The 24,144-nt window shown below is 35.8% G+C and overlaps 2 protein-coding genes across 18 annotated transcripts in view; both read right to left on the bottom strand.

The window, feature by feature from the left end:
- NEDD1 (NEDD1 gamma-tubulin ring complex targeting factor) overlaps window positions 1-541 on the bottom strand; it is a 257,109-nt gene extending 256,568 nt beyond the window's left edge. For 6 of the 10 annotated variants that reach the window (XR_012053499.1, XR_012053495.1, XR_012053498.1 and 3 more), the window contains exon 1: window positions 385-541. The gene's annotated coding sequence lies outside the window, so the exon portion shown is untranslated. Of the gene's footprint in view, window positions 1-182; window positions 323-384 lie in introns of those variants that run through there. The other 4 variants (XR_012053500.1, XR_012053501.1, XM_030261871.4 and 1 more) reach the window with 4 other exon arrangements.
- Window positions 542-5,395: 4,854 nt separating this feature from the next.
- CFAP54 (cilia and flagella associated protein 54) overlaps window positions 5,396-24,144 on the bottom strand; it is a 103,001-nt gene continuing 84,252 nt past the window's right edge. For 4 of the 8 annotated variants that reach the window (XM_030261807.4, XM_030261785.4, XM_072923236.1 and 1 more), the window contains 11 exons: window positions 23,689-23,797; window positions 21,068-21,173; window positions 20,247-20,336; window positions 19,583-19,724; window positions 17,210-17,410; window positions 15,779-15,972; window positions 12,914-13,099; window positions 11,613-11,710; window positions 10,625-10,811; window positions 9,168-9,245; window positions 5,396-6,631 (listed from right to left, as the gene is read on the bottom strand). In XM_030261807.4, the coding sequence (XP_030117667.4) occupies window positions 6,512-6,631; window positions 9,168-9,245; window positions 10,625-10,811; window positions 11,613-11,710; window positions 12,914-13,099; window positions 15,779-15,972; window positions 17,210-17,410; window positions 19,583-19,724; window positions 20,247-20,336; window positions 21,068-21,173; window positions 23,689-23,797 (1,511 nt within the window). In that variant the 3' untranslated portion in view covers window positions 5,396-6,511. Of the gene's footprint in view, window positions 6,632-9,167; window positions 9,246-10,050; window positions 10,107-10,624; window positions 10,812-11,612; window positions 11,711-12,913; window positions 13,100-15,778; window positions 15,973-17,209; window positions 17,411-19,582; window positions 19,725-20,246; window positions 20,337-21,067; window positions 21,174-23,688; window positions 23,798-24,144 lie in introns of those variants that run through there. The other 4 variants (XM_072923235.1, XM_072923234.1, XM_072923239.1 and 1 more) reach the window with 4 other exon arrangements.

Raw genomic sequence — 24,144 nt, 5'->3', positions numbered from 1 at the left:
GGTTTGAAGCTCTGACTCTCAGCTTTTTATTCCTGGTAATTTTAAACTATCAACAGACGAGGACTATAAACGTGAGCTTTCCCTTCAGCTGAGAACACAAACACCACTTAGCCAAAGTTTGCGAGAGGCTTCCACACAGCTTTAGGCCATTCGTTCTTACTGCCGCGACTGTTAACACTCACAAAACTACACAAGAAGTTCAGGGTCCACAGACGCCTTCAGTGGGCAGCAGCCTGCGGGGCCGCCGCTCCCGCCTCACACAGAGCTCGCCTCCCGCCGCGCAATCCGCCCCGGAGGCCGCGGGAGGAGCCGCCCCGCGCACCCCGCCCCTCGCCACCGCCCGGCCACCGCCCGCTCCCGCGCTCTCCCCGCGGCGCTGCGCACCTGGCCGGGCGGGCACCGGGCCGAGCCCCCGCTGCTGGCCCCGAGGCCCGGCCCAGCGCCGCCTGAGGGACGGGCCCGGCCCGGCCCCGCTCCGCCCGCCCCGCTGGGCCCGGCGTGCCGCGCCGCGCCCGACTTCACGCGCCCCGTCCCGGCAGCCCCCGCGCGCCGCTCCCGCGCTACGGCGGCCCGGAGGGGCCCTGCGGAGGGCAGGGCGGGACGCGCCCGGCTCAGGCACGGCAGCGGTTGGAGGGAGGGGCGCTGGGCTCGCTGTAAACCCGCCACAGCGGGTGTGAGGGGCACCGCGACTGCCGCGATTTGACTGGAAACGCAGAGTCCAGTGCTGAGCAAAAGGCATCCGGCTGCATCTGGGGTCTCCGCACATCTGGGACACGGGGACATCATGGCGACAGAGCGAAATAAATGATAGCGGTTAATACATCACTCCTGTAACACCGAGTAATAGAGAATTGCGGCCTCTGTTTCCTGACTTGCAATAGGACTGTTACCCTGGTCATGCTGAATTTTACAGAAGGAGGGGCTTTCTTATTATTTTCATCCGGTAAAATAAAAGGTAGCACTGCTTCGCGGTGATACATGTTTGCACTCCTGCTTTCTACCCCAAAAAACAACATCATATACTAAATTTAAAGATATATTACACGTGGAACCTGTAACAAAACTTTCTGTAGAGATCTGCCTTTGAGCGAGGCTTCACCCTGGGTACCCTCAGAGCCAGTCGAGCTGAAATGCCTGATTTACTCTCCTTTTCTGATGGAGTCTTGATTTTCCAAGTTCATTTAATATCTAGTCTGTGGAAATTAACTCATAATCAGGAGAAAATAAATCATGGCACTGTTACACAAAATGCCATTATTTCCCTACAGCATTGAGGATCATGTCTTTATATCCTCATTAACCAATCATTAGTCATAATTTATATCTTCAACCACCTGCCTTCTCAGCTGAGTGTTAAGGCATTCCTGCAAGTCTTCTGCTCTCGCTCCATTTTAGAGTCCTAATTTGCTGCTAAACCTGTCATGTTTCACTTCTGAGGCCAGCACTTGTTATTCCATTCTAGCTTCAGTACAGAGAGAATCTAAAGGCTTTTCTTTACCACAGCCATATCCTCTGGCTTTTTTTCCCTTATCTCCTCACAGTGGAGCATAATTGTTTTTACAGATAGGAGAGCACCTGCCTGACAAGCCCTAAAGCCTTGAACAATTAACAATTTGGGGGATTTTAAGTAAACATGATCAGAATGTTTTCCTTCATTCTGTAACAGCCCCTCAGTTAAATCAGTTTTTCCTGCTGGTAGGACCTTTGCTGGCATTTTTTTTATGCCAGTGCCTGTGCTGGGCTTTTTGCAAGGAACCACTGGGACACGTTGGTGCATCCTGTTTGCGGAAAGGACCACAGCTATAAGCCCAACCCTTAAAGCCAAAGTGGTGTTGTTGCTGAAAGGCCATCGGTGCAAGGCAGAGCATTCCCAGCAATTGTGGCTGTAAAAGCAGTGGGAGTGTGAGCAATATAGAGGTGAAGAGAGGCAAAAACAGTTTATATAATATTTTTAACTGTATTATTACGACTATTATTATTACAACTTTCTGCACATGGAAATATTCTTTCTTTTCCCATAATAATTAGACCTGGATAACAATTCTTGGATTAGGCTAAGATTTCAATTATGCTAATACATTTTTGCCTTTAAACATACATAGGTTTCCTCTTTGCCCATAAACAAGTTTTTCATTGTAGATGCAGTGACATTAGGTTCTGAAGGATGAGCCACAGAGTTCCAGGGAATAAGAGCAGTCAGGACACTAGGGAAAAAAAGACCTGAATTTCTTTATGGTTATAATCATTTTTTAGAGTGGTTTGGAAACCACTTAAAAGTTGGTCTTATCCCATTTCGTAGTGGAACCATAGGAATGTGATAATGTGATAGAGAAACTAATACATTGTATGATGATAAAATATATACAGTAATTTCATATGATAGACAGGATCTTGACTTTCTCTGCTAGCTCTGCTGTATAGTAGCTGTATGATGCCAGAATTCACAGGGAATGACGAAATCATCACTGCCGAAAAACAAGGAGCTTTGCCTAGGGCATTGAAATTTTTAGGTGGCTGCTGAAATGTACTTTTCAACTCTGAATGTCTGGCCAGGAGCTAAACCAGCCCTGTAGGGGCTCTGTGTTTTCAGAGACTTTCACCCTCCACACAGGACTATAGGGCTGGCTCAGTCAGCTCATGATTATTTTGTAGGTAGCGCATTCTGGTTCCACACTGAGAGTTTTGGTGCCATTTGCTTCAGCACAGCCTTTCTTTTTTTCTTTGCACATTAAGTAGAATCCTAAATCATGCTGAGATGGTAGATAAATGAGAATAATTCTAATTAGCTCTGGGGTTTCAAAGTGGAGAATTAAATTGCAGTGGTAAATATTTGACTTCAGCACTTGCCTCTGGACCCTTTCACCCACTCTGTTTAAAAGATTAACCTATGCTTCATATTTTCACTTTTCTCATTTAATGATGTTCTCAGTATCTTTAACTCAAAGAAAACCTTTGGCAAGCATAAATGCATCTCTCTGCTGGCTTAATTAGTTCAGCATATTAGCCAACAATTAATTTTTACTCCATCATTATTCTTTTAAAAAATCTTCCTTCTCGGATTTCACTGAAATGGACTGGAAACAAATGACTGTTCCATTACAGTGTGTCTCAACTGAATAATAACATAAATAGCCTTCGTCTTTCATTCAAGAATCTGAAAATATTTTCCAAATGTTGTTGCAGAAAACTTAAAATCCCTCACTGATGAGGGGATTACTGTCATCTTCACATAAAGAAACTGAGGCATAGTGAGGGTAATTACTAGGATTATTTTGTTAGATTGATGTCATCCAGAAAGTGAATATATACTTTGGACAACAAAAAATTGTGAATTGTAGTGGAGCTGTAGTGGAATTTAAAAACCAGTCACATGCAATTGGATAAGTCTGTGTGAAATTACTGATTTCCACATCATAAAATTAATTTAACCAGAAATAATTTCAAGTTACTATATATTTGTAGGCATGAGAAATCCTGTGAATGCCTTGAATGTAGAACATCTTTCAAGGCACCAATATAACTTAAAACTATATTGAAAGAGTACTTGAAAACTGAAATATTCTAAAATCCATTCAGACCTTTCACTGTTAAGCTCCCTGTTCAAATTCAATTTGAGCTCCAGCATGTTCTTAATGATAAAATTTTTAATTACAGGACCAGAAGCTGTTTTTTTTCTCAGCATTTTTGCTTCATTCAGTTCACATAACAAAAAATACTGAAATAATTTTAAAAGCCCAAACACCTCTTTTTACTATAGGTCTTTCTTGTCCCACACCCAGTGGGATGGACTGAAGTAGTTGTTTTCAGAATCTTTCAATTTCTCTCTATTTTTTTTTTCTCTCTCTCTCCCCTTGCCCCATCCCTCAATTTATTAGATAGAGAAGCACTATCCATTCCTTCCACAGATGTAGAATGGAGAAATATTTCAGTTAAAATTTGAAAATAATTGGTACACATGCCAGGGGTTCAAAGCTGTCAATAGTAGCTTTTTGGCATTGTTGTATGGGGCAGATCATAGAGAAGAACTTCCCATAGCAGGAAGATCTTCCCTTACAAAGTGAAATCATCCTTCCTCCTCTTCTTTTTTAATTTTGGAGACAGTGACACAGACAAGTAGATTCTATGCAAATCTAATTCAGCATGGTGTTGACGCAAATCTATTGTGGTTTCACATATTGAAGGCTTTAATCTCTATTTACTGCTAAGGACAAAGACCCCACCCAACTACTGCAACACATAACCAAGAAACAATTTGCTTTGCAATTGCTTTTATGTTTTTTTTTCTGTGTGATTACTGGAGACATTCAAGTTTGAGCTTCCCTCCCTACAATCAGTTTTTAACTAAAGAGTTTAATTATATGCTAAAAGAAAAATGTTTTCTCCAATGTTTCTTCTGAAACCTGCATTGAATATTTTATCTTGTGTTTATGAGAATAAAATCTGCTGCTATGGATGCAGTGAGGTCAACATTTTAATGTTATTATTTCACTGTGCTGTGTGTTAAAGGATAATATTTTTCTTTAAAACAAAAATCTTAGAAAATATGTATTATATGAAAGTAAGTATAGTAATGTATTTTAAATGAATAGGTAAAGGCTTTTATTTAATATTTCTCTTTCAAGTATAGGAAATATAACAAGGTCCAGACAGGCAGCACTGAAAAAACACATTGTCTGTAATAGAACTTCTCTTCCATTTTCACCTGATGCTATAGCATGTCTTACAAATATTAATTAAGCTGTATAAAAGTCCTAAGAAAATCCTCAAGGTGACCCCAAACAAAAAAACAAAAGATAGATTTTTAGTTTGTGCAAAACACACCAAAAGACAGAACACCTTGTTGGTTTGTTTTGTAAAAGCTGTAATTTCCTACTTGTCCCTTGTAAAAGAAAAATGAGTAATGTCAATTTTTATCTTTCCTGCTTTTCGAAAAACTGCAGAATAATAAATTATTTTAATGAAAGAATAATGCTAAGGAGTGTCTCCTCCAAACTGGCTGCTAGGCAGTCTAGTTAAGTAATCATACTAACTCAGTTTTTAAATTGTCTTGCAAAAATAACTGCCCTAATCAATTACTCACTTTTTCCTTTCTTTACATCATTCTATCATTATCCTTCTAATTTTTCTACTACCTACAGCATTCCAGAAAAGTGTACACAAAATAAAAAACAGCACACCTTTTAAACAGCTACACATAATGCAAATACATCCAGTCTTCTTTTTTTTTTATAGGAACAAAGAGAAATAGGAGAGAACTTTTTTCCCCTTCTTCCGCACTGATCACATTTAGGATACTCATTATTCAGAATTTTACCTCTCTCTCCCTCTTCCTCCCAAAAAGAAACTCAACCAGATAATATTTCTCTGAAAAGCACAAGCCAAGGTAAATCTGCAATTTCCAAATAGTTCAAAAAAGTTTATTGTTTTATCACTGGGCTACAGTAGAGGAAATGCCTGACTGAAGTGAAAGGGACTGCCATTTTTCACAGATGAAATGAGACCAGGAATGGTAACCATTAATGATGAATTTTCCTGGAAATATAAAACCATAATTAGTTACAGGACAAGTCTCACAGGATTCCTGCCCAAATGTCCTGGGTTTTTTTGATGTTTGTTGCAAACAAATCAATATAAGTAACAAAGGAGTGCCTGGCTTTGGAATGTAAGTAAAACCAAAGGGTCAGGGCCCCTCCCTGGTCTGCTAATTCACTTGTTCATGTCAAATTCTCCATCTCAGTCGCCGGAGCATTTCAGATGCTCCACCCATTGAGATGGAGAATATGCTTGAGCATATTGCCTCACATGGCTGTTGGTAGGACTCGTTTGTATTTCTTGAGTACTTCAAAATAATATTTACAGCAACATTCAGAAAGGTTCCCTTAGCTTTTTAGAATGATATAAGAAATATTCTGTACTGTACCATTTTATTCTTAGTACTGTCTTGTTAGGGGGGCAGTTGTTTATTTGTTGGGGGGGTTTGTTTGTTTTTTAAGAACATGCTTTGAAATTATAAAGACACCCGAATGATCACTTGCACCCTCAACAACCTGAAATGCTAGTTTCCAAACAGATGAATAGAAGAACAAGCATAGTGATCATTTTAGGCCCACCAAAAATTCTCAACTTCAGAAATAATACCAACTTTTGATAACTGCAAAAGCAATTTAAAATTGCTGATAAGAATACAATTTCAGGGGAAAAAGGAGTATCTATTAGCAGGCACTAGAAGACTACTATTCAGCTTTTCTAAACAATAGGAAATAGTTTAAAGAGTGTTAGAGAATTCTCTTATAAATAATCTACTTACAAAAGATTAAATTCCTAAAAATTATTTTTATTTTAAAAACTACTAATGCTTAAATAATTGGAAATAACCTAAAAGTGAAAATTACAAAACATAACAGGAGCCAAATCCTGGTTTGATTAATGAAGTTGTTATATTAACCCTGGAACTTAAGTCTAAGTCTGTAGCATTCAGCTAGTAACTGAATACGTTATTGCAAAATAGCATTTAATGAAGCAGAGTAATGATCCAATCGAAAAGACTTCCTTCAGTTATTATACATCCATGTGCAAGATCAAACATATCTTTCAAATTTGCTATTGATTGCAAAGTAACATCAAATGGGATCTGAAAAAAAAAAAAACAAAAACTAAATTAATAACTTTATTAAGCTTAGAGGTACCAAAAAAGTACATATATACCAATACACAGATATATATATACACACACATACTAATATACATACACATATATACTAATAGTTTAATATAAATCCAGATTTCTGAACTACAACCAATGAGTAAGTTTGAAATTTTTATTGCTTTGGTATAAATTTGTGGTTAATGACATGTCTTGCAGGAAACTAGTAAAACAGGATTCAAGGGTAGAAACCTTTATGAACAGTCTTGCTCACAAAGTTTATCATGATCATCTGTTGGTAAAATGAAGAGCAGTAAGTATGGTTAGTAATTTGGAAGTCTTTTCCTAAGATGAGAAATTGAAGGAATTGAGCTAACAGTAAAAGGTGAAATAGAGGGCAATCATAAACTGGTTTGAGTGTCCATTGAACACAGAGAACTATTTAACTGATTTAGGTATCAGCAAAAAACAATTGAAGACAGAAATGATTGGACTAAGTTACACAGGGAGGTTAATTTTTAATGCAATTATTTTATTTATACATTTACTTCTAACATTTAAGATTGAAGCTTCCAAACACTATACTTCATCTCCCTCAAGGACATAGCTACTCATTAAACAGCATTAGAAACAAGCAGATTGACATTTTTTTATTCTCAAAACATGAAAAGGCAAATAATTTTAAATGAATAATTCAATGAAAATGCACTTTCTCAATTTATAAATATAATTCAGGACTGAATCAAAAGCACTGTAGGACATGCGGAGAGAAAAAAACAGAATCAAAGAAGAGAAAGTGGAAACATGACAGAAGAGTGACAGCTCAGACAATGAGAAAACAAAGACCACAAATTAGAACTGACTTTGCCCGATTAATTCACCAGAACATGAGCAACAGAAAAGTGTTTGGTAAGGGAAAATGGTGAAAAACTACATACAAGAAATGTATCTGCTGCCTTCTCCTGCATGCTTGAATACAAAGGGGATGTACTATTCTGTGATGTACATACTCCCTCCCTGAGCTTTCTGTCTCTGGCTGAGACAGGGTAATGCACACATACAACTTATATGAAAGTTTGGAAATACTACTTTGAAATATGCTATACATAAGGAAGTGCTAAGCACCCTACAAGTTCTGTTTGCTTCAGAGAAGAACAAAGATACTCAGCATCTTGAAGGATTAAGCTTCAGCTGCTCAACCAAAACTACTATATCTCAAAGCATCTTAGCTTGAAGTTTGTATTTGAAATTTCATCATGAAAAGTTCTGTGAAGTTCCACCTGGTTGTGGAATTTAGAGAGAATAAAACAGTGCAGTAAACATCACATTCTTAATAGAAAATCACCACTAAATTTTCTTCCCCACTTCCATCGTAGATCCACAAATACAAGCAGGCAAAGTAAAAGGAATTCACAAGAATTTAAACAGTTCCAGAAATTTTTCATGATTCTGTGAAAGTTTGTCTGTATCTTTCCCTAGGAATCTATCAAATCTTGCTACCATGGAAGATACTTCAGTGGGACTGTGAAAAGTGAAGCTTTGCAGAAGGGATGTGGTGTATTCTGATGCATTGATAAGGTCAGATTGTGTGATATGAAGGCCTGGGAGTCATTTGAGAGAGCTTCGGGATGGATAACGAGGGGTGGCAAGGATGGTGCAATGTGTATCAAAGGGAAGTGTGTACTCTTAGGTACCAGGCTGCAGGGCACACAGGACAGATTCTCTCTGCTCTAACAGGCACTATTCTCTCTCAGGTAAGTCAGATTCTGTTCTAGTAGGAAGAGCGCTCTGACTGGAAGAGTACAGTGGATACCTTTTCCATTATCATTGCATTGTGAACAATTACTGGCAAGATATTTGAGGCTCAGTTGAGGGAGTGATATATGACAGTGGACTGCAGAATCTCCTGTGGAGTCCCTTGAGCCCTGGCAGCTGTGGTCCTTTCCTGATGTCCCCAAGGTGGCTGAGAACACTGAACAGCACTGCTCCCCACCATGGGCCAGTTCCCACAGTCTCCTCTGGGATACTGACTGCGCTGGATAACAGCATGAATAAGATGCTTTGTCCAGCAGCATGGACAAAAAAAGTGGCATACTGTCTCTCAAAACATGTCATGGGCAAGGCAGAGAAAGCTAAAGAAAATTAAATAATCAAGCCTGAATAACTTCAAAAATACAAGAATGGAAGGAAATTGCATTTGGTGATTCCATCATGGAAATTCACTGGAGTCTGTGTAAACAATGACCAGAGAATCGTGGATAATCTGTATTAACCATTGTGAGCAAAAATCCCCTTTTAATACATTTTTGCATGTATGAATAGTGGATTCTAATGAACAGTGAAGATATTCACAGTTTATAATTGTGTACATTTGTATTTTATTTGTAAAGATGATAAAATGAAACCAAAACAAAATACGGAAAAAAATGAGAAGATGCATAGTGGTATAATCCATGTTTCAGTTTAATTGAACAACTGTTTTATTTTAGAAAACTGATTATTACTCTTAATGAGAACAACATACCTCCGTTAATGGAGAGGACAGGGCTGGAACAACAGACAGCAGTGCTTTGACTTCAGACAAACACCTTTTAATAATTTCCTAATGGTATAAAACAAGAAAATATTTGCACTATCTGTGTACTACAAATATATGCTGTACTATCAGTCTTCTCCGATAAGCTAACAGATGGCTCAGCCTTACAAAATTTTTCAGAATATTCAAGTTTTAGGTTATTCTGATTGAATTCACAGCAAAGTAAACCTTAGCTGATGAATATAAATTTTCTGAAACACAAATAGCAGTGCTTCCTGTACAAACACAATGCCCAAATCTTGCAGTTTCTACTAGAGGCAAAATTGCTCCTGGTTCAGGTTTTAAATCCAGTGACTGAGCATACTTTTGCTATGTGTTTACTGAAGATATGATAAACAAACACCCTGACAAGATGATATTTATACAAGTATAATGCACGGCATGTTAATCTTATTAGTATTCCAAACATTTTTTTACCAATTACTGACATATATTAATGAAATTTTGAGCAAACACCTTCAGGTAATCAGAAACACCAATTAAAGGACAGCTCTGTCTACCCTCCTGAACACAGTGATTGGCCAAAATATCATTTGTTCTTCAAGCTGGTCAAAATACAGCTTCGTAATAATGGCACAGTGCACAATTGTCACTGTTTCACAGCATCCATCAGGCAAAATGACAGTCTCTACATCATTAATCATTTCACATAATAGATATAAAGAGAATCCTGTCACATGATAAATGTCTCCCACTTTGAAAATAAACGTCTATTTTGCCTTGGCATTTATCAAGCAGCACTTATGCTGTGGCAACATTCTATTCCAATGACATTATCTCAAACAGAGCACATGGAAAATTCTGAAATTACCTTTTGTGTGTGTGTATGTGGGGAGAGTATTTGCTTGTGGACCATATTCAGCCTTGCTAATAAAAAGAAAAGAGGATGGCATAGAGAAAATGAAAATAAATTCTGTGCCAATTTTAGTAATCTCTCAATAACATTATTAAAAGGTTCTTATTTCAGAAACCACCCCTGCCCATTTTACATTGAAGATGTGTAACTGATGTTTAAAAAGCACTTTTGGGTTGATTGCCATGCTAATTTAACACACTGCCAAGGATTTTCAGATGTAGATTACTATAAATTAGGTATCAGTTTCCAAATCTATGTACCTGAAGAGGTAGCTTTTATTTTCAAGTAGAAGGTTGAAAATGCCTGTTGTTTTTTTGGTTTTTTTTTCTAAAGTGACAAGCAATATATAAGGAAAAGTTAAAAATAAATAAAGAGTGAAATAAAGTATTTCAAATTTTCTTTAAAGATGTGAGGGAAGCTTAACACCTGCCTTTAAGTCTGCCTGACAAGTTGCCCATCATTTATTTCCCCAAAACAGACATCTTAAATCAAGTCAAACATATATAAGAGCCAAGCTGTTCTCACTTACTTCTGTTTTATCATCAAGATGCACTTTCCTATCACATCTTTTGGGTTTATTTGAACGACTTCTTTTCAAAGTTTCATTTTGCACAAGAGAACTTGCAGGTACTGAAGCTGAAAAGCTCTTAGAACCATACATCAATATTTCAACTTGCTCCTTCAGATCAGACAATTTCTCCCTTAAAGAAATAATTCTAAAAGAAGACAAAGTTTTTTATTATTACCATTATAAAACAACAATATTTGTTGCTTCCAGGTTATAATTAAGCTGACCTAGCTTTTATTACATATTGATTAGGTCCTACATTTTCTTTCATTTCAAGAGTCATCTCATAATTTTACAAAAATAAGTTTTCCATTTAATAAAGTGGATATATAGAATGTATTAGCTTTTTACAAAAAAATTGGGAAGTATTATTTTAGGAATGCCTCTCTAAGAAACGGCTTTTTCATTGAACCAGCACAAGGGTGGCAAATTCTGCCCTTTATTTCTTCCCTTCCACCCACTGAGCAGTTCAAAAATTTTAAGACTAGATGAATGACAAGAAAAAAAAAAATGAAAAATGCCATAGGATGTAAAATTAAGGGCAGAGTTTGGTGCTACAACTAAGAAAAATTCTTGCATTCTCAGAGTTATAATATGGGATGGAGAAAGTAGATGATACGCTGAGAGAATGGGAATAACTGCTGGGAGTGCTTCTTAGATCTGCTACATTGCTATTCCAGTGTAATACAATTAGCATATGTCATTTGGTTCTTTAAGAATCAAAACTAAAATGCTAATGAATGCATTGAAAAAGTAGCTGTTTGGATGGGTTTAACACATGTACAACATCTTACCCTTTTTACAGTGAAAAATCTTTGAAAAGCAAAAATGAATGCTTTTAAAGATTTACAGCTCTTTGATATTTTGTACTTTATTTTCTCTCATCTTAAATGTCTGATTGATCTTTAATACAGCATGAAATAACAGCACAGAGTCAGTGATTATTTACCTAGCCAATGGAATCCACAAGTGGCCTGAAAACAGAGACGTTGAACTGATGTCACTAATCTTGACAGGGTTTGTATTATAAGCATAAAGCAACAAAACCTATAAAAGAGATGGGATGGGTAATGTACTGTAATGCAATAGACCTGAGCTATTTCAGTGATACAGGAGTACAATACAGTGTACAGATGAAGCCTTAGATAACTGGCCTTCAAAAAAGAGAGGAGTGTGACTTCATATGAATTTGTACTACACTCAGATTTTATAAGTTTTAAATTAATTTAATTAATTAAATTGGATATTATTACTATGGATTTGAAAATTAGGTATACCCCGTGGTGTACTATCAAAATCCCAGCGTTGTCCTGATCCTGTTCAAACATATGCATGGCTGTCATCCTGCTAGGTTTAAATCCATTAAGTGTGCATAACTCACCAATCTAAAAAAAGTTATACCATTATAAGAAAATTAAGTACAATGCTCTCATCTTACACTGCGAGAATTTACTAGTGCAATTGAAAATATGCTTCCTAATGGTAGTGGAATGTTTTGACTATATGGAAAATGTCAAATATATGGCATTCATGAATTATTTAGTTTTAGGAGTTATCCCTGTTCCTCTACTGATCTGTACGGCCATGCTAAAGTAACCTGCAAAGCCACATTAAAAGCTACATTATTTACATTAACTTCACAGGGCTTCTATCAGTTTCCTAATACAGATAAATTGGTCTAATAGAAATTTAGAAACAGATCTGCTATGTCAAAAAGTTTAAGACCATGGATTTTTATTGCTGTAGCAAAAATTTTACCTACACATTTTTCCCTTGTGTAAAAATAAAACAAATTCCATGTCATAGCTTCTCACATTCTTGAAACCCTCTCATCTCTTTCATCTTTCATGTTCAGTCTGATCTTTTAGGAAAATGAGGCTTACAAATCCCATTTTCCCTGTATATGTGTATCTTTGCTTTTCCAAGAGTCTCCCACCAAACTATTATTTGAATGTATCAAATACCCAAACTTAGAATGAAGATATCAAAGACATCAGGGATTTACAACAGGCATGAATACAGTATAGCCTGGAAGCCCTATATGGGAAAAAAGATGTTTTTTCTGGTCTGCCAACAAAAAAACTGTCAGGGCATTCTGTTTTTTTAAAGAGCAGGTTTGCAGGACAGTAAATAAATTCTTCCTATCACCATAATTCTATTAAAAAGCTTTTAACTCATAACACAAATATTCACTAGAAATGAGACTTAATTTGCTCCACGACCTAAGGAACTGTTTTGCTCTAGTTATACCTTTGTTTCCGTATCATTTGATGGTTTTGCCATGGAAGGAATATACCATTGAATGTTAATTTCCTTATCTGAAGCCCTTGCTGCCCTACTCTCTGTCTTCTCATCTTCTGCAACAACAGAAACTGGAGAAGGTATTCTCAGAACATGTGACATTTCTGATGCACTTTCAGAAACATCAAGAGACATCTGAAACACAAAATAAATGTCAAGTTTTTAGTAAATAATTATATTTAATAATATTTCAATTATATAGTTTATTTAAATTAAACTATATGTTTAAACTATATGTTTATTTAAGTTTAAACTATATGTTCTGTAGTGAAAGAGGAAAAATCTGTTATAATCTAGTGTCTACTGGAATTGGAATGAATTTCATTCTAGCATAAATAGATATTAATTTAGGTAAATGGGTAGTTTTAAAAAGTGTCCTTTTTACCGAGTTGAGACTTTTCAGTGTTTATGTGATGACACATTTCTAAAGGTAACACAAATGCTGATTTAGAGACACCCACAGTCACAAAGATTGTTGCCTTTAACTTAAAATCATTATGGCATTATGGGTTTGGCTCAAATCTATTATTTGGCACACTGAGAATACAAAATTTAGCAATGAAAAACTAATTTGTCAAGTATACATATTGATAATTAAAATAGGATTCTGAATGTTAGAATAATGTTTTATTTATGTTTACATATCTGTTTTCTCAGCTGTGCAACTAACAAAGGGTGACACCTGCTAAAAATTCAATCACTTAATTTGTGAAGATTTGTTGTATTTTATAAAATACATATGCAACATTAGCAGGGCATTCATCAAATAGCTACTGTTGGCTGTCATTCAGCAGGGAATTAATGCAGGAACACTGTCAGCCAACATTCATGCACGAACAAAACCTTGCCTTAAAATTGTGAAATATTTGATGTAAAGGCTGAACAGTAACACACCATCTATATTTTTTAAAGTATTACACAGATCTGCGAAGAACACCGGCCAAACAGTTGCATTTTCAGGGAATGTGGAGGCTATTTGAAAAGGTCCTAACGTCTCCATAATTGGTTCCAAAATGTGAACCCTGGAAACAGCTCCCTGGGAAGTTCTTTTCAAATTTTGAATGTTCATTGCTGAAAAAAATGGACAATTTTACCTACTTTCTCTACAGAAAATTCAGTGTCTGACAACTTCAGGGCAGTAAATCCAAGTGAACAGAAGATGGATTTTTCACAATAATCTAGGCTTACACCATAAAACCAGTTACCATCCCACATGAAACTTTAGTAGAAGTGAAGATAAAGATGAATCCAGGCATGTGGAAGGCATAAATTCAAGCACATGGATGTGCCTTTAGTGGCCATAACCCATGGTAAGCCATGAGGTGTGCACGGAGGACCCAGCCACTAGAACCCTCTTCTACTTCAGTAATGAATCATCCACTGTCCTGCTAGCATGGACTGTGAAAAAAACTAGGAGAAAACACATATATGGATATGGCAAGAACCTAATTCATTCTATGCCCCTGAACTAGAGCTCTTAAAATTCTATATTATGCTATATATTTCTTAAATGCTTGTTGTTTTTGGGGTTTTTTTTTACTGAACTGTATCCTTTGGGTTTCTATTCATATTGAATCTTCTTGAAGAAGGACATTACAACTGCTATTGTCAAACTGGTAGGTTGCTGAATAACATACATAAATGTTTGCCTATTCAACTTTCTTAAAAGGCTGAAAACAGTCTTAGTCAAGTATTTCCAGATCTACTTACTATCATGGAGCAGAACAGATAGCAAGCATGAAAAATGTAACAGGGCTCAGAATTTTAATTATGGACCTAATGTAATTTGGATTCTTTGGTCAGCAGACCTGAAAAAGCCTTCAAGAGTCAAAAATAGAATACAGAGATAGATATAAGTGAAACAACTTCATACATAAAAATCATTCTTTCAGAAAGTATGTCTATTTGTACTGTTAAAACTCAAAGTAATAAATTACAGTAACATTTTTAAAATAACATCTATAACCTTTTGGATAGTTAAAGCTTCTAAAAATGTTGTGATAAAAATCAATGAGTCTTAGAATTTAAAAAAGTAAGAGCTTTATGCTTGTTATCTGTCTATAATACTGAAGTTAACACATGATTATGCAGCTTGCACCCGTCAAGAACATGACAGTGAGTTCTGAAGCTTATTATTCTAGGATACTGTAATACTAATTATGTCAAAAAAAGGGCAGACATAGTAAAATAATTTTTGATATATGATGGCTGTTATAAATGTCACATACCATATATTTACAATTTATTCAGTGGCACAGTCAGCTTTTTGTTGGGAAATGAGTAATGATATGCTGTCCAACACTGCAGAAAGTTCACCAACTCTAGACAAGCTACTTTCAAAGAAGTATTTTTATTCATTTTTATAACATACCAAGTTCTCCGCCCTCAAGGCTCCCCTGTCTCCATTTAATACTGAATATAATAACTAAAAAATAAGCCACAGAGACTGATCTTTCATTTTAATTTTTAGTATTAGGATAATTATTAATGTGAGAAGTGGGATTGAGAAACTTTGGAGACAATTATTTTTATAGTGGGTCTTCTAAGACAAACTTCATTCAATGTTCAAAACATGTGCCATGGTCAAGTGTAGAGTCCAGAATTCTAATCAAGATTTATCTGAGTAATGTATTCTGAGCTGCCTTCATTTGAAAGCTCAAATAGGCTGCTCACAAGCCAGAGATCTAAAAAGGATCCTCTGCATATAATTTCATTCTTCTATAACACTCCCAGAAATATTACCATGGGAATTACCAATAATCTGAATGAAATACCAGTATAATATTTTTGAAACATTAGAGAGAACGTAAGTACCTCTGAAGAATCAGTGGCATTACTGAGTGGCATTTCTACATCACGTAGTTCTTCTGGAAAATTCTCAAGACAACACAATGAATATTCAAATAAATACTTTTCAAGGAAGGAATGCATTTCTGCTATGCGTAGAACAACTCCTGTGTCAGAAATCAAACCAAGGTGTCCATCTCTTGCAGAAAGTGATCCAGGTCCTGGATTAGGGGCAGGTTTTAAAAGAGATTTTTAAAATTACATCATTATTTGCCATTAAAATGTTAAATTACTACATCTACACTATATTAATAAATTTTGAAAACATAATAAAATATGTAAATAGAATCAATATCAAATAAATCCATTTCCAACAATTATACTGATTGCCCTTAAATATTACTAGCTTATGCTATTTGTAATTTTTCACCAGTGATCAGATAATGAACCAAACTCTCTCCAGACATTATAATGTAGCATCAAATGGGAGATGTAATTTTGAGGTGTAGGTACTTAAATTCAGAGTGTAAGCACCGGTATGTTCACTAGATGCCTAAGCACCCACTAGAATAAACATATATTTATTCAACACAGCCAAAATAAGCTTTAAGAGGTCTTAAGACCCCAGTTTAGACAGCTAGGGGCTGATCAGCTGAGTTTCCCCCTAGGCTCCCCAACAGGTAACTAAAGCTGAGATTTACATGCATGTTTTGACACTTAATTGTAGATACCTTCTTCACAGTTCAGTGGTGAGCCAGGATACTTTCATTTGATGCTGCAGGGAGAAAACCCAGCCCTCTCTGGAATTGTTATTTTCAGAGTTGCTGTGTTTCTCTCCAAACACCAGCTATATGTATGTTGTAGTTTTGTTCTCATGTATTGGGTAATCACTTGTAAATCCAAAAGCTGGCCATCACATGTAGGTGCACAGTATTAAGGCCTTGCAATTAATGGATTCTTACTCTGTTTGAAAGGTCCTATCTATTACCATGTTCCTTTTGCAGTGAAAGGAAGCAAGCAAATCACATCTGGGGTTTTATAAAAACACATTCAATATTGCTCAGCCTTCTCATTTACCCTACACTCAGGTCACCAAAACAGAACCTCAAACTGAAGAGGTTTATTTATTATGTGACTTAAGCTTGATTTTTCTAGAACTAAAAATAAATACAGATTATGAATTTTTTAGAAATGCTTCAGATGTAGTAATAACAATTAAGTTTTGAGGGAGGCCTTCCTGGTATTGTGGAGGCTTATGAATCTATGAAGAAAGGTAGTAATATCTTCACTTGCAGCATGCATAAACTGATTTACATGAAGATTTTTTTGCATTTCTACAATTTAAACATACTAAAAATGAGGCTATTTCAGATGATAGCCTTTGAATCTTTCCCTGTTTGCCCTCAAGAACAGTATCTCATCTATAGCAGTTTTCTAGAAGGAAATAAAAATGCATACCAGATAGGTTTGTGTTATAAATTCTTTTTAAATTATTGTAGTAGCGAATCATGTGAATCCACGTTACTGTATCTTTCTTCTGGCTGACCTTGGCGACAAGACTTTCTGTTCCTTTGCTTTCACTTTGAAAAGTGTCTTCTGTGATTTGTTTGTTTTCAGCAGAAGATACTTCGGGAGTTTCAGAGACAACATTGTATCCATCTGTTATCCAGTAAGAGTGCAAGAACACAACATGAAGTGGTTGGAATTCAAAAGCAATTTCTGCATAGTGTTAGAATTGACTTAATTTGTAAGTAGAAATGTAACTTGTGAAACTGCTTATATTTTTCACACAAAGAAAACTATTTCTATTCTGTTTTAATATGAGTTCAAATAGTAAATAGCCTTAAAATTATTTGAAAATTGTTTCTCAGATCATGGGCAGGTACCTTACTAATCCATGCAAGAAATTCAAAAGCAGTGGAGAGCCAGGTGCATTCTCTCTCTCTGAATTTGACTATGAAACCATTATTTCTACACTAGATATTTACTAAATGGAAACAACCCAAGGAGTCATCAGTCATAACTGAGACAACTGAACTTCCCAGTTATGTGGACCCAAACTCAGAAGTGTTAGGTACTCTGGAGTATTCATTGTTAGTTTTAATCTTTCGTCCCTTTTAGATATTAAGCACCTTTTCAATGAAATATACTCTTAACTGTGAAATAAACCAAAAGATAATATTTATTTAATAATAAAACAAAAGATAATAAAACAAAAGATAATATTTTCTTTTGTGATGCCTAAAGGTTGTACTTATGCAGAAAGAGGAAAAAATTATCAGTACAGATATCACTACATCACTGCTTACATTCAATACTGGTTTTCACTTTATTAGTACATAGCTCTTTCAAAAGCACAATTCTTGAGCTCTGTTTCTCACTCCAAACTGAAAAAATGTTATGTCATAGTGATTCCTAACAGTAAACTTTCAGAAAATAATTATGAGGGCTTCTAAAAAATCTGAATGTCTCTATTATTCCTGACATTTCACTGTCAATGCCAAAATGGTCATATTAATGAATGGCCATATAGATGAAAACCTAAATATGTGTTTTACTAGGAGCTTTACAGAAAATAGTTAGTGTGCTCTACTGAGAATTTACATTTCAATTTACATTTTTGTATTTTAGCCTTCTATTGCTTTCCTTAATTTTCTATTCTTCTTTGTATTGGCTAATAGAACTATCAGGAGAAACACCTGTTGCATTTGCTAAAAGAAAAAAATTATCTGTAATTATAAGCAAATGGAGTTGGTACAAAACAATCAGATGGAAAGTCTTAGCACACAACACTTGTTTTCATAAACCAATCAAAACACATATGTTTAAACACTGTACAGTATGCAGACATGGCTCAGCTTTGCCAGCACCTATCAAGCAGAGCAATTCAGCCTTTGTCAGCCGCCTGGGATAATTGAAATTAAGCCACTGAACCAAAATGTTATCACTAAATTAATGGTTCCTAGTTTAAAAATAAGCATGAATATTTTGTCTGTGTTTATATAACATCTAGCAGTCATTATCTCAGAATTCCCAATTTCACCACTGGGGGTTTTTTTAGATCAAAAAATTCCATTTCATCCACTCCTTTAGCTGAAAAATAAATGCAAAATTTAGACATAAACCAGGCAAAGTTCTACCAAGCTAGTGAAAGCATATCTAAATAATAATCAATTGGATTGGAAAGACAGTGAAAATTTTCTTCTGCTGACTTTGACTTTTAGAATACAATACACAGGCAGGAAACTTTGTAAGAGTTTGAGTTTGTTAGTTTTGGTGGTTTTTGTTGTTTGTGGTTTTGTTTTTATTTCGTTGGTTGGGTTGGGTTTTTTGCGGGATGATGCAGGGAGAGAAGCTATTCAACACCAACATCTCTTTGCAAAACCAAGAGTAAAACTGAAACTCTCCAAGGGAAAGATAATATATCTAGGGAAAAACATCAGTTATAGGACAATGTTTGGGAAAAAACAAAAAGCAGTGATGACTGATAAGGAGGCCAATATCTACTTTATATGTCTGAGCAAGTCCTGTAACAAAGGACCAGCCAAAATTACACCGCATGTGCACTCTGTCTTTCTGAGCCCCAGTATGCAAAAAAAAGAATTTTTCTTAACATATGGAACAAATGCACGGGCTGATATTTAAAGACTCATGAGGTCTCTACTTGATGTTTTGTATTGCTATGCATGATGAGACTTGCTTTTACTTTCCAAAACCGATAGATAATTTTTCATAAATTAAAACTAGATATTAAACATATTACTAGATGACATGGCATATATAGATTATTATTTATTTAATTTTCTGATATTACTAGGTATAAAAGAATACCAGATATGAAATCTCTGTATGAAGAAAAAAGATCCATAGAAGCAAATTCTGGGATTTTTTGTTGCACTTCATCCTTCATGTTCTGTTCTTTAACACTCTTCAATCCAATTAACAGCTGAGAAGCAAGCACAGCTTCACTGACCTAAAAATAACATTTATTTTATTCAGGACTCATTCACTACAAAGTTTATATAGATTTTAGTATCTTAGAGTAGCAAGATGAGGAAAAAAAATTAATTATTAAACATGCTATATTTTTTAAAGTTAGGAAAATATTCTATTTCTTTCATACATAAGATACACATTATATTGAAATAAATCATTACTGCTGACAGCTTAATTACTACATAGTGATTTCAAACCAGATATCCTCATCTGGATGTCACTGATGTCTATCCACATGTCAAATACATGTGCACTCATATCAGGTCATGTGCCATTTTATTTGCACTGAATCAAAGTTAAGGTAAGCAGAGTCATATCTGTCCAAGAGAGATTAAATGCATTATTCAGTTTGGTCCATTTTAATTTTTTTAAACAAGACTTATGTGAGAAATTTCAGAAAACCTTAACACTCTTGTTTGCATAGCCTTATTTGCTCGTGTAAGTAGAATAAGATGCAATGTAAAAACAAAAAACTACCTCTTCAGAATATTGCACCAACCTGTGTAGCTGCTCTTATTGCAATCCAGGCTTGTGCTTTGTAGACTTCAGATTTCATAGCCTCCTCAGAAGACCCATCTCCAGAATAGGTCTAAAAATTACATACCAGTACATAATCAGGATTCTAAATATATTACAGTAAAATATATTCTAAACATAGAAGAAAGTCCTCTAACTTAAAAATTGTTCTATTTGTAAGATGTAAAAATTGGCATTGAATTTAAATCCATGGATTAATTGCTAAAAATGAAAAAAATTTCCAGACCATACTTACTGGCTCCTGGAAAAAGTTCTCAGAGCAGCTTATACTATGGTCACTACTGTATACAGTGTTGGTATCATATTCCATTTTTGGAATTCTAATTATCTCTTTTCTCTAATGTTACACATTTTGCTTTCCATCTATGGTTTGTAGGAACTTCCATGTGTTTAAAGACACTTATATTTCTCATGCTGTAATTTAAATTTGCATAAAAAATTGAAATCTGACAAAGTTAGTATTTAAAAAACAAGTTTGAATGTTAAGTACTTTTTCCAATATACAAATTAATTTGTACATAATGGGAAATGATAACACTATTGGTTCTGTCTCTTCCTACTTTATACAGAAAAATATTTTAAATATCATCATTCAATGCAATAAACATGAGAGGCAACATCAAACAAGATCAAATTCTATTACATGATTTCTTTGTGTGATTTTTCTAGGAGAACTTTCAGAATCATTATGATGTGTAAGTCACTGCAAGTAATAATATGGCAAGGTGCACAATACGTATTTCCTGTTTTGAAGAGGACACTGCCGAAAAATAGAAAACATACACTTGATTTGGAAGGCACTGACTCATCTGTCTGTGATTCATCCTTCTTATTTTCAGCAAAATACAAATATAATAGTGCTATTTCAAGGTATGACCGTCTTATTAACCTGTAAGAAACCCACAGAATAATCAGCTTTACTATCAAAGTAAGCATTACAGTGATACAATCTGACTCCTGCATAAGACTAGCTAAATACCTTACCAAATAAATCATTCAGCCAGGCCCCATAATCTATTATAAGTGTTAACTTCTTTCAGAAATCCATGGGATCCTGTTTTAAAGTCATGTGAGTCTAAAACATCCCTATGGTGTGCTTAACAAATAACACCTTGATTTAACAGTACATTGAATATGATTTTTACTATTTGAAACAAATATTCCATAAATAAATTGCAAATTTTTAGTAAGAAAACCCTAATTCTACAAGGGAAGTGATCTTCCTGTACTGTTTGTCTTCCTTGTTCAAGTTAAGGCATTTATCCATTGCCCTGGTTTCTCTGAAACATAGGGTAGCTGAATTTGGGTATAAATCAAATTGGGTCATCAGTTAAACTCTCCCAATAATAAATACCCATGATGTATCAGTAAAAATACCCACAGTGACCAAACCAGTCTTCTGTTTTCTAAATGGGCTCAGATGAGGAACCTTCTTAGTTTTGAGTTCTGCACCAGAACGTTTCACATCTTCAGACAGTGCTCACCTATTCCCACTCTCCTCTTATGTCTATTTCTCTTTTCAGTGATTTTTACAGTAGTACTGTAAACTAAGCAAAAATCATAGAGTCATAGAATGGTTTGGGTTGGAAGGGGCCTTCAAAGTCCCACTCCCCTGCAAGGAGCGGGAACATCTTCAACCAGATCAGGTTTCTCAGAGCCCCATTCAACCTTATCTTGAAGGTTTTGAGGTACAAGGCATTTACCACCTCTCTGGGAAACCTATTCCAGTGAATCACCATTGTAAGAAATTTCTTCCTAATATCTAGTCTGAATCTACCCTCTTTTGGTTTAAAACCATTACCCATTGTCCTAGCACTACAAGCACTATTAGAAACTCTATCTCCATCCTATCAGCCCCCTACAAGTACTGAAAGGCTGCCAAAATGTCTCCCTGGAACCCTCTCTTCTACAGGCTAAAAAATCCAATTCTCTCAGCTTTTTCTCTCAGGAGAGGTGTTCCAGCCTCTCATAATTTTTGTGGGACTCCACTGGACCCACTCCAACAAGTTCATGTCTTTCCTGTGCTGAGAACTCCAGAACTAGGTGCAGTACTCCAGGAGGGATTTCATCATATCAGAGCAGCAGAGGGGCAGAATTACTCCCTTTGACCTGCTGAAAATCACTATACCTGGAGAATTTCTCCGACGTTTCTATTCCCTATAGGCTTATAACAGTCTTCTTATGCAGATTTCTCCTGGCTCTGCAGATTTCTTCAGATCTCACTTATGAATTAACTTCCCTAAGCATAGCAACAAACTCCTGCTCACATAGTTACTATTCTGGACAGATACATACTGCACAGAATTGGCTGTTTATATAGTGCAATAAATTCCAGCTTTAGTACAATTTGTGTAAAGCAAAATACAAACGTCAGAGTACTGCACAGTTAAAGATTGAGCAAACTAGCAGAAAAAGTGGCAAATTCTACACTTGGTTGCTAACAATTTTGTTAAATTTCTAGTCTTGCTAACAAAAAAGGATGTGAGACATCAAGAAACAACTTTAATTAAATAATACCACAGATATCACAGGCTTGTATAAATGTGAGCAGGATGTTAAGTTCTCTAAAACAAGAAAGCCATGGTCCACTGATGTTGCTGTACATTCTTTTAGAAAGATGGTCGCAAATTAAATGAGAATGTAGCAAATTAAACTTGCAAAACTTCACCACAGTCCATTTCTGCACCATCTTCCATCATGCTGGCTGCTTGTTGAGGTTTATTACTATGCTACTACTTCTACATTCAGAGTTCTGGTTCATTAACTTCAGTAACAGAATACCCAAACGAGCAAGGTAAATTGCTGCCTTTACACTGTCTCTAACTAGATGTGGCACATTATTCATTTAGACTGGTCAAGAAACAAAAAAACTAAAGTCCAATGTATCAGAGCTTCTTGACAGAATTTATTGGCTGTCTTGGCTCAGCTCTTCAGGCATCTTCTAGGCTGATAACTAATGCCAAAGTCACTGTCCTGATATCTGTTACAAACACATTTCCTACGCTCCTTCTGCCTCTGCTCTTCTGACTGTTTCTGGCTGGTAACCTTTTCAAGCTGGATTTCTGTTATCTGGAAGGGGGCAGACCACAGCTCATCTTCTGAAATATGAATAACCTCCTGTTTAATTGATAGCTCTGTTCTCAGTGTTGACAGATAGGTCACAAATTTGGAGGCAGAACATAAAGCTGTAACTTTTGTGTAGCATTAAAAAATGTTTCTAAATGTTCTTATCATTTGTTTCAAATAAGATAATAAATACCCACTATTTATTGAAATAAAACTCTCTAAAACATACAAGATACTCCCATAATAGAAGTTCCAGACCAAATATCAAAAAAACTGTTTAAAAATTATATTCATGTATGATTTAAATTATTTTCAAAGTTATATAGCTAGATTCTTACTCATATTTTTGATCATGTTGCTGGCTGAGCTTAATAGCTTCCAACAGGGTTTCAACAGCTTGAGATGACTTGTTATTGCCTGTTTCAGTTATCTGGCGTTCTACCTTACCTTAGAAATACAGAAAGCAGATTTTCAAGATGTTAATAATTTTCCTTCTGTAAGGCCAACCCAATCTGTTTTTCCCTCCACAAAAGTTAAACAACACAATACATTATCTATTCTCCTCCTGTTAAGCAAGATCTTTTCCAGTTTGTTTACAAGGTAATGCACAGTGCTTGTATAACAATTCTCTTCATAGAGTAGCTGAAATAACCGAACTTGGGAATCGTAACGACCCCTAAAATTTCCTGATCCCAACCAGCAGAGCATTCTATATGAGGAGTCAGTGAGTAGGCACAGGCCTGTGCTGCACACATGGTGTGGCCCTCAGGCCCATGTTGTGCTGGGCACATCCC

The sequence above is a fragment of the Taeniopygia guttata genome, chromosome 1A, assembly GCF_048771995.1.
Source record: "Taeniopygia guttata chromosome 1A, bTaeGut7.mat, whole genome shotgun sequence".
Lineage (NCBI taxonomy): Eukaryota > Metazoa > Chordata > Aves > Passeriformes > Estrildidae > Taeniopygia > Taeniopygia guttata.
Note: the sequence above shows the minus strand (reverse complement) of the source record. Positions and strands in the feature narration are given on the sequence as shown.